Here is a 16,197-nt window from a genome sequence, read left to right as displayed (position 1 = left end):
GACACACAATGATCAATAACATGAAAAAGGTTTACAATTTCCTTAGTATAACGTTAGAAGGTATACCCTTAGGGTTGATGAACTGAATAACAACATCATCCTTGAAGATGTTAACTTCTTCAATAGCTGGAATGGAGTTAACTCCAATTCTCTTTAAGGTGCTTTGGAGCTTCTTGTCATCAGTAGTATTAGTCTTGTGCACAGCCTTCTTCTTTCTGCATTGCAAGATCAAAATTGTTCATATAAAAATAATCAAATTAAATGCTATTGTAAAAATGAAAATGGCAAAAAAAAAAAAAGGAGTTACCTTCTAACTGTGCCCTTTCCGCCAGTGCGGACAGTGTTAGCCATCTTCATCAACTTCTCACGATTCATCTGTGTATGATACCATATAAAAAGCCACACACTCATTAAGCGGCATCAATGGGATAATACATTCACAAATAAATGAGAACACAGTGAATACTATAACTAAGGCACAAAGCAGAGCGCCAACAAAATTTAAACAAAGATGCGTATTTGAATACAAGCTAATAGCACTATTGAGATTAACCTAAGCATCTACTAGATTCTTCTATCTTTCCGACCAAACATGCAGAGAAGTGGAAACTTTGTAAAGATCGTCTTTAACATCTTAAAAACGGACAAACACACATCTCAAATCGATAAAGATGACAAGTCGAGTCTAGGGGGAAAAAGATGTCTTGTATCAAGAAGACCTACTTTAACACCGAAACTATTAAGACACATAGAAGCAAAGGATACAACAGCAGTTTATTTTACCTTGAGATTTGATGATTAGGGTTCTGGTTTCTTCAGAGAGTGTGGTAAGGAGATAACAAGTGACTGACTAGAGACGCGGGCGGCGCAAGAGAGTTTTGCGTATTTTAACTATTGAAGCCAAGCTCGTTTATTGATCCAACGGTTTAGATTCCATAAGCTTCCACAAACAAAGACGCCTCCATCTCTAGCGTTGGATCGTTTAACCTGCCTCGAATAAAGTTAAGGCCCTATTATCTATAGAGGCCTAAACAAAACAGGCTTTCACGTTTAATGGGCTCCTTTGTGCAACTACCAATTACCTGTACGCTTATTGTTTCCTCGCGTTTGCGTTTTGCACACACCATCTTAGAAAGCTTTGTCCGTTGCAACGTTTGTGTGTGAGCTGGGTAGTCGAGTGAAAATGGCTTGTTCCTCTATAAAGTATACAATACATAATATATTGCCTAATGCCAATATTTTAACACACATAAACCATCTAAAGTTTATTGCATGATGTTTCGAGAAAAAGATAAATAGTTAGTTTCAACAGCCGTACGTTAACAAGTTAACTTAACTGTGTTTTTATGATCTGTTGGAATTGACATGTTCTAAAGTAACATATTTTATGTGTGCGTTTCACATTAATCCAATAAGTCGCGTATGAATATGCATTGTATAATTCATAGAGAACAAGCTATATTTTTCCTAGTAACTGAATAAAATCGAGTAAAGAAAAAAATTGAATTATTGATATCTCTCAACACTGGTTTATTACAATTGCTAAACTTGCTCGGTATAATGAAAATCCATGAATACAAAGTGACATAAGATAGAGAAAGATAGAGTCAAGCAAACGCATAAAACATTCCCCATTCACCTGGAAATCTTCATTCAACTTAGGTGTCCACCCCAAAGAGTCAAGCTTCGAGCTATCCATCAGCTTCCTCGGCATCCCATCAGGCTTACTACAATCCCAAACAAGCTTCCCTTCAAACCCAACAACCTCCTTCACCAACTCACTGATCGTCACTTCCACACCACTCCCACATTAACATGCTCAAACCCACTGTACTGATCCATCAAGAAGTTAAAGTTCAAAAGAACGTAGAAAAAAGATGTTACTCAACCTTCTATTTTTTTATCGAAGTTAAAACTTTCAATAATAAATAAACAAGGTGTTTTTTTTCTTTTCAATGCTTGTTTCTCTGTGCATATTTGAAAGAAAATTAAGCTCTGTAACGAGACAGATACAGATATGTCAAATCAAATCCAATCTACCACATAGGGAAGAAAACAGATCAACTGGATAAAAACTTTTAAATCATTATCTGGGAAACAAGAATCTGGTAGGAAACACTACAAAAAGAGGATAGAGCGAACAAGCAATTATAAAGATATATGTAATAATTCCAAAGTGCTGTTTTTGTTGTTGTTGTGGTCTCTCGCTCTTTTGTCTTAAGAAGAAGCAGCAGCTACTTTCTCTTCAGCGGCGGCTTCGAAAGTCTCACCAGCTACAAGATCCGGGACATCATCGTCGTCCTCATCATCCTCTTGAATGGTAGCCGGGACATTACCTCCACCAGGAGTTTGCTTCTTGAACTGCTCTGCTAGCTTCTTCAGGTTCTCCATGTTGTCTGGTCCTGCAATAATAGATCAAAGTAAAACATATTTTAAGTAACTTCAAATTGGGGTTGCGGAAGAACATGTTTAATAAAATGTAACATACCGAGATGGCTAAGAATCTGAGGAAGGATATCTTCCAATTCTACAGAAAAAAAAAACAGCAAGTTTTAAATATAATCAGAAAAGATGTAATGAATAAGAAACAAGAAAATAGAGATGAATCAGATGCATACTTTTGGTCTGAGGAGAACCGCTAACAACCCATGTATTTGCACCAACTGCAGCTTGCACTGTAGACAAATAATGATCAATAACATGAGAAAAAAAGGTTTACACTTAAATATAATGTTCAATCTAGAATCTTTACCTTTAGGGTTGATGAACTGAATAACAACATCATCCTTGAAGATGTTAACTTCTTCAATAGCTGGAATGGAGTTGACTCCAATTCTCTTTAAGGTGCTTTGAAGCTTCTTGTCATCAGTAGTACTGGTCTTGTGCACAGCCTTCTTCTTTCTGTATACCGAGAGATCAAATGGTTAATTTAAACAGGAACAAAAGTAAATGCGATTAAATAAAAAAACAAAAAACAAAAGTGTTTTACCTTCTAACTGTACCCTTTCCGCCAGTGCGGACAGTGTTAGCCATCTTCATCAACTTCTCACGATTCATCTGTGTATGAACCATACAAAAACCAAACTCATTAAACAGAGATTCAAGAAAGGAGGTTTGAACACGGTACACTGATGCGTATTTGAATACAAACTAATAGTACTATTGAGATTAGCCCTTAAGTATCAATTAGATTCTCTCTTTTCGAACCAAATATGCAGAGAGAAGTTAAAAAAAGTTGCAAACATAGTCTTTTAAGATTTCAAATAGGGACAAAAACACATCTCCAAGAGAAATCAATCGAGGAAAAAAAAATGTCTGCGTCACTACCTATTTCTAAAAATTGGACAATTCAGAGGAACTCTGACACACCGAAACGGTAAGACACAGAGAAGAAAAGGACACAACAGCGGTTTGATTTTACCTTGAGATTTGATGATTAGGGTTTCCTGTTTCCCTACGAAGGAGTTGGAAGAAGATAACAAGTGAAGAGAGACGGACGCGGGCGGCGCAAGAGTTTTTTTGCGTCTTTAATTATAATGCTACTCTCGAAGCCCAAGCTCATTTATTGATCCAACGGCTGAGAAGCCTCCATCTCTACCGTTGGATCGTTTAACCTGTCTCGAATAAAGTTATGGCCCAATCATTGGGACACTTAAAGGCCCAAAATAAGATGGGCCTTCACCTTTAGTGGGCTCTTTTAATACCCTTTAGGCTTTATCGTTTCCCGCTTTCTACAGTTTTGCACACGCCATCTTCAAATCCTTGGGTCCACTGGAACGTTTGTGTTACCAAACACACTTGAATGTTCGAGTAAATAATACTATGCTCCAATGGACCGAAGTCACCTCTCTCGCAATGCAGTGTGATGTTAATGAAAGGTTGGTAAATAATACGAAGGACAAAAATAAAAATAAAAAGATTCACCAGATTTTCTAAAAATTAATGCACATTCCATTGCATAAAGTAAATAAGATTCACCAGATTTTCTAAAGCTTATTTGCCATTCGTTACGGGATTGCATAGTTAACCGGACTAAATTCCGGTTCGTAGCTATTCATAATTTGATTGAAACCAAACCGTAGTGATGGTGCGTAAAACATGGAAGTGAATTCAAACTGCAAGGAGCCAGAGCCAGTAAATGCAGACTTTGCAAATCTGGCAATGGAGGTGTCTGAAGAAGACTGGGGAAGAAAGAATCTGCCACATGTAAGAGATATTATTGGAGAGGATATGTTCATCTGCAGAGGAATTTCAGATGATTGCAGAATACAAGTTAGACATAGCACCCGCATCTCCATGCTCTACTTTGTTTTTTTTTTACCTAAATGTTGTATACAGCCGTCGTTTAGGTTAAAAGAAGAATAGAGAAGAAAACGTATTGAGGCAAATACTCGTTTAGGGTTTCTTATTAATGATGTGATAATAATTTACAAACCCTTAGACCCATATTTATACAGCCTCAAAAAACCCGATTTCCTTTTCCCAATAGAAATAGTAACTTTCCTAAACCGAAAAGGCATACCGTACCGCGGGGCATTTTACTGGTATAATAGAGATTTAAGACACACAGATGCAACACTAAACAATGGTCAAGGCTTGTTAAGTTTGTGATTTTTTTTTGTTTGTACGTTGATTGTGTTTCAGATTTTTCAAGTTTTTTGCTTAATTGCTTGACCTATTATCATTTTAGGTTGATGAACCGATTATAAACTATAGTTCAGTGGTAAGAAAGAGATTATGGCGACAGGTGATAGATAAAAAAAAACATGGACAACATTTAGACAAGAAAGTGACTTAGCAATTTGTAACTAGACAAAAGAAACAAACAGAAGTCAATGCCCGAACCATACACAAAGAGCATGGTGCGTTCTTGACTCCCACCTCCCACTAAATATTACCATTTTAAAAACAACAAAAAATTTCAGAAAGAAAAATGAGAAACTGAAAAAGAGAGTGAAGAGAGGAGAGAGATAACCAGAAGAGTAATGATTTTCTAACACTCTTTGCTGGCACTGAAGGTAAAATAAGTGCTTAATAACTTTCACTCCTCTGATCATTAAAGACCCTTCTCAAAAATCAGATGGGAAAAAAATGAGCTTTTAATGGCGTCCTCAAGCAGTTGAAGGACAATTCAAGGTGGTTTTAATGTGGTGGACAGTGGAACGGATGAGGTTATTAACTGTTTCCATTGACTCCATATTCAATTTCCCTGACTGCAAACTAGTCACCATGATCTGAAACCCAACCGTTATCAATGAACCTCCTCCTCCTCCTCCTTCAACTTTTAGCTCTGGTGTTTGGTTATTCCTGCTTCCATCTGGTAAAATAGCAAAACCAGAGGGTAGAATGGGAATATAAGATGTGTCTTGACCGCTCATCGCCATGTTTAGTGCTGGTAGATCCACTGGAGTGTAGACCACAAGGGAGCCTGATGAGTCTACGCAGCTTTCTTGTAGAATCAACATGTTGTTTTGCGGTGATGATGCATTGAATCCCTAATGAAATAAAAAGTTAAAATAATTTATCAATCAATAGAATAGAAAAAAATCATCAAATCAGTAACACTAGATTTTAATAAAAATGTGAGAATGTACAAACCAATAACAGTAGATTTTACAAATTTTAACAATTATTAAAAATTTCAATTCTCTATCTGGGTGTTGGATTTGTTTTCAGTTGAAACCTAAAGAGATTTAGATAAGCCGGCATTTTTTTGATGGTACGACAAAAGTCTCTTGTTGATCTACCGAGCTCTCCCTGAGTTATCATCTATTGGAGGCTGAGTTCTCAAGCATAAACGACGGTTTGAGTGAATGATGGAGTTTGATTGGTATCGAGTTTCAAGTCTTGAAAAAAAAAAAAAACTGGTGGAGAAAATTTATAAAAATGAAAAAATCAAAACATTTACGGTGGTAGAAACTTTACGACAGCCGGAGATTTCTGTTTCAGGCACGAAAAGCGTCGACAAGTGGTGAGTATTCATGAATTTGAATTATTCATGACAAGTGGTGAGTATTCATGACAAGTGGTGAGTATTCATGACAAGTGGTGACAATTTGAATTTGTCAACATGAATACTCACCACTTGCACCGCTTCTCTATCTGGGTATTTAAGTTTGTGAATTTTAATGGGTTTGCATTCGAAACCAATGTAATATTTGCCCATTTGGGCTGTTTCAATGGGAACAATTGACCCAAAAAAAAAAAAAAGCTAGGGTGTTAGTCGGGCCTAGTTGAGTCTTAGTTGGATAAAAGTGAGGCGGTGAAAAAAAAAAGAAGAAAAGAAGAAGAAGGGCGAAAAGAGCAAGCAAACCCTAATCTCTCTCTCTCAAAAAAAAAACTTACGTTTCAGGTGATAATAATAGGGGTCTCCTTGTTCTTTCTTATAGATGTAGGTTAAAAGTATCGTTGATGGATTAGGGTCCAATTGCAATTGCAAGGGTAGAGATTTGTGTGGTTGGAAATCGATTTTGAACAGGGGTTTCCTTGTTAGGTTAAAGGATTGTCTATCCAATTGCAGGGGTAGAGATTGTGCGATTGGAATTATTCAAGGTCTTGATGGATTTTTGTAGCTCAAAGTATTATTATTATTTCTTTTCTAATCCTGGATCCCTTTCCAGGTATGGGAGATCTCATCGCTATCACAGATCATAATCTTTTCGATGAAAGAAACAAAGGTACCCTTTTGATCTGACCACTCGTACAAGACACTTTGCACTAACGAATGGGTTGTTTGACTCTTGTAGCGAAACAATCAGCTAAGCCGATTGTCGGTGAATTTAATAAAAGCAGAATCCACTCCTATGGGCCAAACTCGTTTAAATTGCACAGGTTTGTTTGTTAATCATTCATTAATATATATATATGTGTGTGTGTGTGATTGATTGTCACTCTGAATCCTCTCCCTTCTCTGTAGGCTTCCAGTTCCTGTACGTGGAGATATTGTAGGATTGGTCGGACCTCGCAGTATTGGAAAAACTACTGCTCTCAAAATCTTGGCCGGGGAACTCACACCCAATCTCGGCCGCTTCAATGATCCTCCTCTTGATTGGCTAACAATTCGGACTCACTTGCATGATAAACATCTTAGAAGATTCTTGGCCCAGGTTGTAAACCATAAACTCAAGGTACAAATGCATCTTTTGGGACATTTTATATATTTTATATTAAGTAACTAGTTTTCTTTTTTTTAATCACCCAACGCTTTGTTGTCTCATTAGGTCGTGTTTAAGCCCCAACAAGTCCCACAAGACTATATGGGGCTTGCTGTCGGGGAGATTCTTCGTAAAGTCGACGACAGAAAAGATTTAAGGGCTCTTATACTTTGTTTTCTCGACTTGAAGACCCCGTCTGTGAAGTTCCACCATTTAGATATAAGAGCGCAGCACAGGGTTACTCTCGCTGCAGCTCTCTTGCAGGACGCTGATGTGTACATATTTGACGACATATCTAGTTTCCTTGATATGCGTCAGAGGTTCATGGTTGCCCAACTCATACGCTCTCTCAAAACCGCTAAAAGGTCTCTCTCTCTCTCTCTCTCTCTCTCTCTCTCTCTCTCTGACTCTCTCTGTCTCTGATGTTTTATATAACTCTTTGCTTGTTTTATTTTTGCTTACTTGTAGCTACGTGATTGTTGTGGACAATGACCTTAGTGTCATCGACTATGTTTCGGATTACATGTACATTATGTATGGGGAACCTGAAGCATATGGTGTCTTTAGTGAGCAGTACTTTGATGTCGAAACAGGAATTGAATTTTACTTGCGTGGGTTTGATCCCATAGAAGACAACCTTATCAGGGGTGACCCCCTCATCTTCGAGAGGGTAAAAAGCAGTGGTCTTTATTTATTTATTTATTTTTTTTTTTTGTCGTTGATAGTTTTTTTTTTTTCCTTAGGATTTTTTCATTTCTGCTCCCAATGAAAAGCACCTCGAGCCCGACCCCGAACCTTTGATCGGTAGAAGATACTCTTATCCTCACATGACTACAAATCATCTGAAACTCAAGATGAAAGTGGAAGGAGGGAATTTACACGACTGTCAGATTCACCTAGTGCTGGGAGACCAGGGTACAGGGAAGAGCACTTTCATAAAATTGCTGGTACGACGTAGATCGAGTACTATTTCCATATGCTTTTATTTTTTATTTGAAGATTTGTTAACAAAGATTTGGTGTAGGCTGGTTTTCTGCCACCAGATGGTGTAGAACCGTGGTGCCCAGAATATTTGAAATCATACAAACCGAAAAAAATTTCGTTTATCAGAGCCTGTACAGTCAGGGCAGCGCTAGAAACGCGATGTTTTCACCATCGGTTTGTATCAGATGTGATTGAGCCACTTCAGATTGACCGGTTGATGGGTCGGAAATTGACCTCACTCTCGCCTGGAGAAAGGCAGAGAGTTGCCATAACTTTCTGTCTGATGAAGGTTAGTTATTTGTTTTTTTTTTTTTTTACTTTAAGAAAAAAGGTTTGACCACACTTACTTACTGGAAGAGAAACAACAACACGTTCCTTACAGGACGCGCATGTGTATCTGATCGATGAGCCAAGCTTGGATCTGGACTCGGATATGCGTATCAGAGTCGCATTAGCTATAAGGAAGCACATTCTACGCATACAGAGAGCCGCTGTTGTTGTGGAGAATGATTTTTTGATGGCTGCTTATTTAGCAGACAAAGTAATTTTGGTTGAACCATCCATAGATACTGCTTCTTGTCTCCCTCGTGATATCGCACGTCCAGTTTCCGGCTTTTCTGTTTCTGCTGGTCGTGTTAACCGACGTCCAGTTTCCGACTTTTCTGTTTCTGCTGGTCTGCGCCCACTTGTTAACGGACCTTCAGTTTCCGGCTTTTCTGTTTCTTCTCCATGCGACCGTGTTGCTGGGTTCAACCTTTTGCTGGAGGTAATTCAGTTATTAATTATTGTACTTTTAGGAACCCTCAAGGGAGAGAGGGAATAAACATGTTTTGTCTCCTCTTGCAGAAACTGAATATCACATTCAGACAGGTTCCGGACAGCTCCAGATTAACACCAAGGGTCAACAAAGCAGGGTCCATGGAGGACAAGACCCAGAAACTTAATGGCAACTTCTACTACAATCTGGCTTGATTGATTCTAAGCTTAATAAAATAATAAATCAAAAATCGTACCTTCTCTCCAGTGTTGTGTGCTCCACTTCAGATTTTTCAAATCCTTTGCTTAATTGCTTGACCTATTAACATTTCAGTGGTAAGAAATAGATTTTATGGCGACAGGTGATAGATAAGAAAAGCATGGACAACATTTAGACAAGTAACGTAAACAATTTGTAACTAGACAAGAGAAACAAACAGAAGTCAATGCCCGAACCATACACAAAGATCATGGTGCGTTCTTGACTCCCACCTCCCACTAAATAATGGTAGTACCATTATAAGAGAGTGAAGAGAGGAGAGAGATAACCAGAAGAGTAATGATTTTCTTACACTCTTTGCTGGCACTGAAGGCAAAATAAGTGCTTAATAACTTTTCACTCCTCTGATCATTAAAGACCCTTCTCAGAAATCAGATGGGGAAAAATGAGCTCTTAATGGCGTCCTCAAGCAGTTGAAGGACAATTCAAGGTGGTTTTAATGTGGTGGACAGTGGAACTGATGAGGTTATTAACTGTTTCCATTGACTCCATATTCAATTTCCTTGACTGCAAACTACTCACCATGATCTGAAACCCAACCGTTATCAATGAACCTCCTCCTCCTTCAACTTTTAGCTCTGGTGTTTGGTTATTCCTGCTTCCATCTGGTAAAATAGCAAAACCAGAGGGTAGAATGAGAATATAAGATGTGTCTTGACCGCTCATCGCCATGTTTAGTGCTGGTAGATCCACTGGAGTGTAGACCACAAGCGAGCCTGATGAGTCTACGCAACTTTCTTGTAGTATCAACATGTTGTTTTGCGATGATGATGCATTGAATCCCTAATGAAATAAAAAAGTTAAAAAATTTATCAATTAATGTAGAATAAAAAAAAAATCGAAAAATCTTGTGTGTTAAGTAACTTACACGAAGAACAGAAATGCAGTTTCCTGGATGTGAACCGTTTGCGATATGAGCTACTTCTTGAACTGAACTTCCATTCAAAAGAACGTCCCACTATAAAAAAAAAAAGAAAACATTTTAAAAATGTTACAAAAAATGATCTTTAACGTGTGTACACTTAGTATTAGTACCTGAGGACGAGTTCTTTCATCTTTGAGGAAATTGAATACGATAAGTGGAGAAACTGGGAGCCAGAAGCTGGTGGCTGCACACAGAACCGTTCCGTTCGGTTCGTGCTGGCTCTTATACGAAGTCACACGGATTCCAAACTCGTTCATTCCCGAAACAACCGTCGATCGAGTGTTGTTAGATGTGCCAACGCTCAAACAGAAGTTGCTCACCATTCTTTGAGCAAGTTTCATTACACTTCTCTTCCCTTCCAGCGATGGAATCGCCGAGGATGTTGCGGGTCCTATTAAAGCCGTGAGTCTCTCGCACATTCTTTGGAGAGAAGCGATCCAACGTTCAGCTCCAAAAGCTAATCCTTCACGGACAGTATCTTTAAACATCTCATGTACCGGTTCTTGCTCCGAGATTTCGACATGTTCCACCCAAGTAACCTGATTGTTGTATATTTAAAGATAGAATCAAATGATCTTAGATGCCAGTTAAAAAAATAAACAGAATAATTTACACACAAACCTTGGAGTAGCCATTAGACAAGTCTTGAATCAAGCAACCAGAAGGAAATCGATATGACCGAGAAGAAGGTATAAACTGAGGAAGCTCATAGGAGACATTAACAACTGCCCAAGTTCCATGTTCGATTTGCTGACAGTATCTTAGCACACTGAACTCACGTGTAGTTACCAATGGTGAAAGAACTTGAAGCTCTTCAAGCATCTAAAACACAAAGCCAATAGCAAAGTTTATCAAAAGTTTTACACACACAAATTATCAAATATTGCTTTGTATTTTACCAAATGCAATGCATCTCCGTGGTTTCCACGCAATCCAGATGAAACCACTGCAAGGGTTTTAGAAGCTGCAACGACTGAGGGAAAAATCTCTGCAGATTTGACCTGAAAATTAAACTATATGAGAAAGAAAAAAAACTGAGTAAAAAAATCTACAGTTTAGGTTAGTTACTCACAGAGTCCATGAGCATGTCCACAAGTGTCATTGCATTAGTGAAAACAATGCCAGAAGATCTAGTTGCTTCCACTCGAGAGTTATGGTGGTTCTTTCCTCCACGGCTACTTGATCTTGGGAACATGTTCTCGTAGCTTTCGAGGTTGAGAACGTCTCTGGCTCCATCTGTTTTGATCCATAGAGGCTCGTTTGTTTGCGTATGCCTAAGCAATTCTTCCATAGCGGTCACAGCAATGTTGGTCATAATAGACTTATCAATGTCTGATATAGCCAAATTTGTTTGAGATGGTAATAAAGTGGTAGCAAACATTGAAGAACAACTTGCTGGAAGAAGATCAAAATCAAGGCAAGGACCACCACCGTGGAATAACTGTCGTGGCGTCTGATTTAGTAGTAGTGGTGGGAGATGAGGAAGTTGTCTCCCCATGAATTTAGCTGCTATGCTTGAAACCCTTTCGAGCTGCCCAAAAAGTAACATCATGGAAGTTTAAACTCTAAAGTCAAACCACAATGCATGACAAAAGGTTTTGTAGCTAGAACCTCTTCTCTAAGCTGTGCATTTTGGATACGAAGCTTCTGTTCATCCAAGTAAGAGTCTTCATGAGCAGAGGTCTCACCACAGGTGGGGCAAATGGTGTGTTTGAGAGCTTCTCTAATGGCAATGTTTTCGCATCGAATCCTATCGTTCTCTTCCTTGAGTGCACAGTTATCAGCTCTCTCGTGTTGTGCCTGCAAACAAGAAACGATGGAGAAGCAAAACTAAGGACAAAGCGAGGAAGACAGAGAGAGAGAGAGTTAAAAGTTGTAGAAACCTTCTTTTGTGTTCTTCGGTTCTGAAACCAAAACTTGATCTGTCTTGGAGCTAAACCCAATTCTCTGCTAAGTTGCATCCTCTGTTTCTCATCTGGATGTTGACACTCATTGAAAGCTCTGCAGACAAAAACGAAAATCATAAAGAGAAAGAGGTGGAGAAACAATTGAGTAGAGAAAGAGATAATAACGATTCAAGCCGTTGGATCTGGTGAGGAGTGTGGCGGTGGAAACGCTTCTTCTTCATCGTCTTCTTGTCAGTTTCAGAGCTGTCTCCGAGGAACTCCATCTTCATTCAAAAGGTATAATGTGTTGTAGACAAAGAAACAGTAGTAACAAAACCCTTTTTTTCCTCTACCCTTTTAAACCAAACAAAGTGAAGTAGCTAACTCTGGACCATCAACACAACTGTCGTCATTAACACAACAAAGAGGGGAACAAAGTTTCAAACTTTGAACAAGAGAGAGAGAAAAGAAATGTAACGGAAGAGAATCTGTTAAAAAAAAAGATAATGGGAGATTTGATATACTATAGTACTATAACACAAAGAAGAATCCATATAGCCGTAGTTAATGTCTCTTTCTTACAGAACCACTGAAGAGAGAGAGAGAGAGAGTAATAAATCTCTCTAGGTCTTTGTTCTCGAGCCTATCATAAGCAGTCATTAGTGCTTCCATCTCTCCCACCTTTTGCTCCTTTTACATTCATTACAGATTCCAATATCTCTCTCTCTCTCTCCTTACCTGTCTCTCTTGAGAAATTGTGTAACTGATACTGATGGGATTTAATGGTGTTTGACAGAGAGAGAGAGGTGTTATATGGGTTTTAAATTCTCTTTGATCGTTTCTCCATTACTGCCAAGTACGGCCTGAAACCAACCTTCTCTCTCTCTAGACTTCATCCACTTGCTCCGGCGGGTTTTCTCAACGTCATGTAGTGACAAAATGTAACTTTCTTTGGGATTTTGCTGGCCTCATCTTCTCCTTTTTTTTTGCTTTACTTTTTTTACTAAAGAAATTAAAATATTAATACTATTTTGCTGAAATGCTTACATAAATAAAAGTATACTTAAACAGTTAAACTTGAAATAATCATTTTTCTCGTAAACTAAAACAGTGAAATCTTTGCTCAAAAAAAAAAAACAGTGAAATCTTTCTTGAATTTATGTACGGCCACCTAACAACTTTTTAGATACCAAACCAACATCTCTACTTCTTAAGTCAAACACTTATCAAGAGTTATAAGCGAGAATCTCTGCACCTATCTGATCAGCAAGAAAAACAAAAGAACGGACCTCTTTTCTTCTTTTTTTTTTTTTTCATTTGCTCCACTCTGTTTGTTCTTCTCTCCTTTTGCGTTTACTTGTTGTTGGAGCCTCATACCAATCTCCTGCTCTCAATGCATTTGACATTGCACATCACCGCTTCTTCAATTGCTTCTCTCTTCTCTGGATTTACATCCTCTAGTAACAACGTTAAAGCAACCTCGTCTAATTGGAGTATAGCAGCTTGCTACAAAAAAAACAACAATAGTATAAAGGCACACAGAATTCAAGGTGACTTGTGCAGTAATCAACGGAGATGATTAAGGGATAACCAAGTTGTCTTGGCCTAGTGGTAAAGGGGCTCCGGCTGAAGCTTCCGTCCTGGGTTCGATTCCACTTGGCCACCGGGGCTAGCGTTAAATCGCAAGAATACGTGGGTTGCCGTCGGCCTCAGGGGAATTAGTCTTGGGCCTAGAAAGCCTTTGGATCACCCTCTGGTTAAACAAAAAAAAAATGATTAAGGGATGGAACAAGTGAACTGTTACAAATTAACTACACAAACGTGACCACATCTTGTTTTGTTTGACTTTTCTTCACTTCTTCGGGACGAAGCTCTGACCGGATCGGTGTATAATATGTCGACCGTGTTGTTGTCTGAAATAAATCTTGCATTATCACTTCAAGATTTTGCATTTTTCTTTCAAAACCTTTTTTTGCTTAATCTGAGGCTTCAGCTCGAAGTCAACGTTTATCTTAAGTTAAGATTCTTAACACATCTCCAGCTACCTTAACCCATCAAGAACATATATATCTCTCAGTTTATAAATTACAACCCATCCTTTGCATATACTTTAGACACTCATGAAATATAATCAGCTGTGAAATAACTGAAATATATGCTTTGCTAATATCAGATTTAACCGAACAATGTATTTTTGCATTTGAGGTTTTTAAGTGGTGTAGAATCTCGTGTGTAATCAATAGCTTAACAAAAATTCAGTTTAATTGATATAAATACAGCACAATTTTTTTTAAAGTATGATCACCAATTAAAGTCTTATATAGTTTTGAAATGGAAATTATTTATTTTGACTTTTAGCGATCATTTTTATAGTTTGGTACTTTTATTAAGAGAAATGAAGTCGTTTTTAATATTAAGTATTCGTAGCAAAGTGTTTTGGAAATAAGAGATTTGCTGAAACAAAATTGTTACTTCGTCTCATGTTCTCCTCGGTAGACATTCAGTGTGTCAGTATCAAACTGTTATTTAAACATGGTTAGAATATCAAAAATGATAGCTAAATCTCCCGAACTTTTGCAAAGATATTGCCTCCTCGGATATCTTCCGAAGTTTAGTGTGTTTCAACCATGAATATTAACCGCAACACGACAATTAATGTGTGAGCTTTAACAAGCAAGAAAAAAAGGCTAGAAAACATGACAACCCACAAAAACACACACAGAAGGGCATGTCGCGTGACGTAACGTAACGTAGATCTCTATTTACTCACGTCATTAGGCATGCATACTACACAACTTCATAAGATCTGGAGTATGATCAGTGGGGAACTCTTTCAAAACGAATACCATTCTCAGTCATCCAAATTTAACATTTTTTTCTCGAAATGTTCTCTTTTCTCATCCCATTGTGGGACGCTAATAAGTTTACTATTGCTTCCGTGACCTCCATAGTCTTCTTAGCCTTTGCCGGTCTAACACTCGCCGTTTGGACCGTGGCATTAGTTGTATCCGCACCGCTTTTCATCATTTTCAGTCCGATTCTCGTACCCGCGACTATAGCCACTACCCTCCTAGCCACTGGGTTAACGGCCGGTGCCACGCTCGGACTGACCGCCATTGGCCTCATCATGGGGCTCATTAAGTAATACTAATTAAAGAAACTCTTTTGATGTTAACTCAGTATTTTTTTGCTCATATATGTTATTCACATACGTACACATGCAAGTACGAATATCTAACTAGGAGCCACACATCTAAGGCGACCGTAGCTTGTGATTTCTCAATATTTGAGTTTTCACTTTTTTAGTCCTTTTTCTTTCTTTTGTATACGATTCTTTTTACATACTACATCTTTCTTTCTTTTTGAGCTACACCTTTTTGTTGTTATTTACCTCTTTTTATAAATTAATTAACTGATTAGTTGTCTTTTCCTTTAAAACATGTGTGCGTGATAGGACTGCGGAAAGAACTCCGTTGGCTCTGTCAGCCCAAAGACCATTGAAACTGCTAAAGTTTTGGGGTGGATATTGGGGATTCTGGGGAGGGAAAACATTTTCAGGATCATTCGGAGACATTTTAAAATGGTTAAGAAAACAACCTTGGTACAAAGGTATACCAGCAGGCGGAGCTGCACCACCGGCGGCAGGAGCTGCACCACCAGCGGCAGGAGCTGCACCACCACCAGCAGCAGACGCTGCACCACCACCACCACCAGCGGCAGGAGCTGCACCACCACCACCACCAGCGGCAGGAGCTGCACCACCACCGGCAGGAGCTACACCACCACCAGCAGGAGCTGCACCACCAGCGGCAGGAGCTGCACCAGCAACTGCACCACCAGCGGCAGGAGCTGCACCACCGGCGGCAGGAGCTGCACCACCAGCGGCAGCGGCAGGAGCTGCACCCCCAGGGTAAGGAACAATGTTCGAGCTGTTCCAAAATGCATGTAGCATATGCATACGTAAATTAATTGTGTAGTGTATTAATTAAGGATTTTATTACTCGGAAACTAAAAGAAGACAAGCCCTTTTTAATACTCCTTCTGTCTCATAATAAGTGTCACTCTGAGCTCATTTTCTTGTTACACAAAGAGTGTCACTTTACAATTCTAATGTAAATTATACTAACTTCCAGCTGAAAATTAATTGCAAACTACATTGATTTTATAAATAATTTTATTTATCTAAAATACTATTGGTCAAAGAGGTATAAT

General features: G+C 38.6%; 5 protein-coding genes across 7 annotated transcripts; 2 read left to right on the top strand and 3 right to left on the bottom strand.

Moving 5' to 3' along the window:
* Nucleotides 1–25: 25 nt before the first annotated feature.
* On the bottom strand, nucleotides 26–942 carry LOC130505495 (basic transcription factor 3-like). The gene is made up of 3 exons (XM_057000102.1): nucleotides 784–942; nucleotides 308–375; nucleotides 26–215 (listed from the first exon to the last, which is right to left on the bottom strand). The coding sequence occupies exons 2-3, from the start codon at nucleotides 373–375 to the stop codon at nucleotides 32–34; spliced, it is 252 nt and encodes an 83-aa protein (XP_056856082.1). The 5' UTR covers nucleotides 784–942; the 3' UTR covers nucleotides 26–31.
* A 1,123-nt stretch (nucleotides 943–2,065) lies between these two features.
* Nucleotides 2,066–3,573, bottom strand: LOC130505496 (nascent polypeptide-associated complex subunit beta-like). Its single transcript, XM_057000103.1, has 6 exons — nucleotides 3,422–3,573; nucleotides 2,990–3,057; nucleotides 2,753–2,901; nucleotides 2,619–2,675; nucleotides 2,489–2,527; nucleotides 2,066–2,402 (listed from the first exon to the last, which is right to left on the bottom strand). The coding sequence occupies exons 2-6, from the start codon at nucleotides 3,055–3,057 to the stop codon at nucleotides 2,218–2,220; spliced, it is 498 nt and encodes a 165-aa protein (XP_056856083.1). The 5' UTR covers nucleotides 3,422–3,573; the 3' UTR covers nucleotides 2,066–2,217.
* Nucleotides 3,574–4,789: 1,216 nt separating this feature from the next.
* On the bottom strand, nucleotides 4,790–12,883 carry LOC130494333 (homeobox-leucine zipper protein HDG12-like). Of its 2 annotated transcripts, XM_057000104.1 has the most exons (10): nucleotides 12,568–12,883; nucleotides 12,172–12,388; nucleotides 11,983–12,100; nucleotides 11,711–11,899; nucleotides 11,172–11,630; nucleotides 10,999–11,100; nucleotides 10,721–10,921; nucleotides 10,210–10,638; nucleotides 10,043–10,132; nucleotides 4,790–5,495 (listed from the first exon to the last, which is right to left on the bottom strand). In XM_057000104.1, exons 2-10 carry the CDS (start codon nucleotides 12,273–12,275, stop codon nucleotides 5,112–5,114), a joined length of 2,076 nt encoding a protein of 691 aa, XP_056856084.1. In that variant the 5' UTR covers nucleotides 12,276–12,388; nucleotides 12,568–12,883; the 3' UTR covers nucleotides 4,790–5,111. The 2 variants fall into 2 exon arrangements, with proteins under 2 accessions (XP_056856084.1, XP_056856085.1); XM_057000105.1 differs by lacking the exon at nucleotides 4,790–5,495 and adding an exon at nucleotides 9,291–9,957 and having other exon boundaries at nucleotides 12,172–12,882.
* On the top strand, nucleotides 6,210–9,253 carry LOC108822929 (ABC transporter E family member 1). 2 transcript variants are annotated; one of them, XM_018596133.2, is made up of 10 exons: nucleotides 6,210–6,352; nucleotides 6,621–6,677; nucleotides 6,747–6,831; nucleotides 6,917–7,127; nucleotides 7,221–7,519; nucleotides 7,623–7,824; nucleotides 7,898–8,101; nucleotides 8,179–8,427; nucleotides 8,521–8,904; nucleotides 8,985–9,253. In XM_018596133.2, the coding sequence occupies exons 2-10, from the start codon at nucleotides 6,623–6,625 to the stop codon at nucleotides 9,108–9,110; spliced, it is 1,815 nt and encodes a 604-aa protein (XP_018451635.2). In that variant the 5' UTR covers nucleotides 6,210–6,352; nucleotides 6,621–6,622; the 3' UTR covers nucleotides 9,111–9,253. The 2 variants fall into 2 exon arrangements, with proteins under 2 accessions (XP_018451635.2, XP_018451636.2); XM_018596134.2 differs by lacking the exon at nucleotides 6,210–6,352 and adding an exon at nucleotides 6,375–6,552.
* A 1,879-nt stretch (nucleotides 12,884–14,762) lies between the features above and the next one.
* On the top strand, nucleotides 14,763–15,899 carry LOC108819695 (oleosin-B2). The gene is made up of 2 exons (XM_018592744.2): nucleotides 14,763–15,126; nucleotides 15,440–15,899. Exons 1-2 carry the CDS (start codon nucleotides 14,870–14,872, stop codon nucleotides 15,897–15,899), a joined length of 717 nt encoding a protein of 238 aa, XP_018448246.2. The 5' UTR covers nucleotides 14,763–14,869.
* Nucleotides 15,900–16,197: the final 298 nt, after the last annotated feature.

This window comes from Raphanus sativus, unplaced genomic scaffold (genome assembly GCF_000801105.2).
Source record: "Raphanus sativus cultivar WK10039 unplaced genomic scaffold, ASM80110v3 Scaffold2316, whole genome shotgun sequence".
NCBI classification, from domain to species: Eukaryota; Viridiplantae; Streptophyta; class Magnoliopsida; order Brassicales; family Brassicaceae; genus Raphanus; species Raphanus sativus.
This window is presented reverse-complemented; position numbering and strand designations above follow the sequence as displayed.

Bases quoted from the DNA above. Each gene is read 5' to 3' on its own strand.
- LOC130494333 (XM_057000104.1), bottom strand. From the start codon at position 12,275: ATGAAGATGGAGTTCCTCGGAGACAGCTCTGAAACTGACAAGAAGACG. The intron at 12,101-12,171 runs GTTATTATCTCT...TTTTGTCTGCAG, and splicing joins CAGATCCAACGGCTTGAATC to AGCTTTCAATGAGTGTCAAC. The intron at 10,639-10,720 runs GTTTGTGTGTAA...TACAACAATCAG, and splicing joins TGTCTAATGGCTACTCCAAG to GTTACTTGGGTGGAACATGT.
- LOC108819695 (XM_018592744.2), top strand. From the start codon at position 14,870: ATGTTCTCTTTTCTCATCCCATTGTGGGACGCTAATAAGTTTACTATT. The intron at 15,127-15,439 runs GTAATACTAATT...TGTGCGTGATAG, and splicing joins CTCATCATGGGGCTCATTAA to GACTGCGGAAAGAACTCCGT.
- LOC130505495 (XM_057000102.1), bottom strand. From the start codon at position 375: ATGAATCGTGAGAAGTTGATGAAGATGGCTAACACTGTCCGCACTGGC. The intron at 216-307 runs GTAACTCCTTTT...CTTGCAATGCAG, and splicing joins GGAAAGGGCACAGTTAGAAG to AAAGAAGAAGGCTGTGCACA.
- LOC108822929 (XM_018596133.2), top strand. From the start codon at position 6,623: ATGGGAGATCTCATCGCTATCACAGATCATAATCTTTTCGATGAAAGA. The intron at 7,520-7,622 runs GTCTCTCTCTCT...GCTTACTTGTAG, and splicing joins TCTCTCAAAACCGCTAAAAG to CTACGTGATTGTTGTGGACA. The intron at 7,825-7,897 runs GTAAAAAGCAGT...TTTTTTCCTTAG, and splicing joins ACCCCCTCATCTTCGAGAGG to GATTTTTTCATTTCTGCTCC.
- LOC130505496 (XM_057000103.1), bottom strand. From the start codon at position 3,057: ATGAATCGTGAGAAGTTGATGAAGATGGCTAACACTGTCCGCACTGGC. The intron at 2,528-2,618 runs GTATGCATCTGA...TTTTTTCTGTAG, and splicing joins CGGTTCTCCTCAGACCAAAA to AATTGGAAGATATCCTTCCT. The intron at 2,403-2,488 runs GTATGTTACATT...CTATTATTGCAG, and splicing joins TCAGATTCTTAGCCATCTCG to GACCAGACAACATGGAGAAC.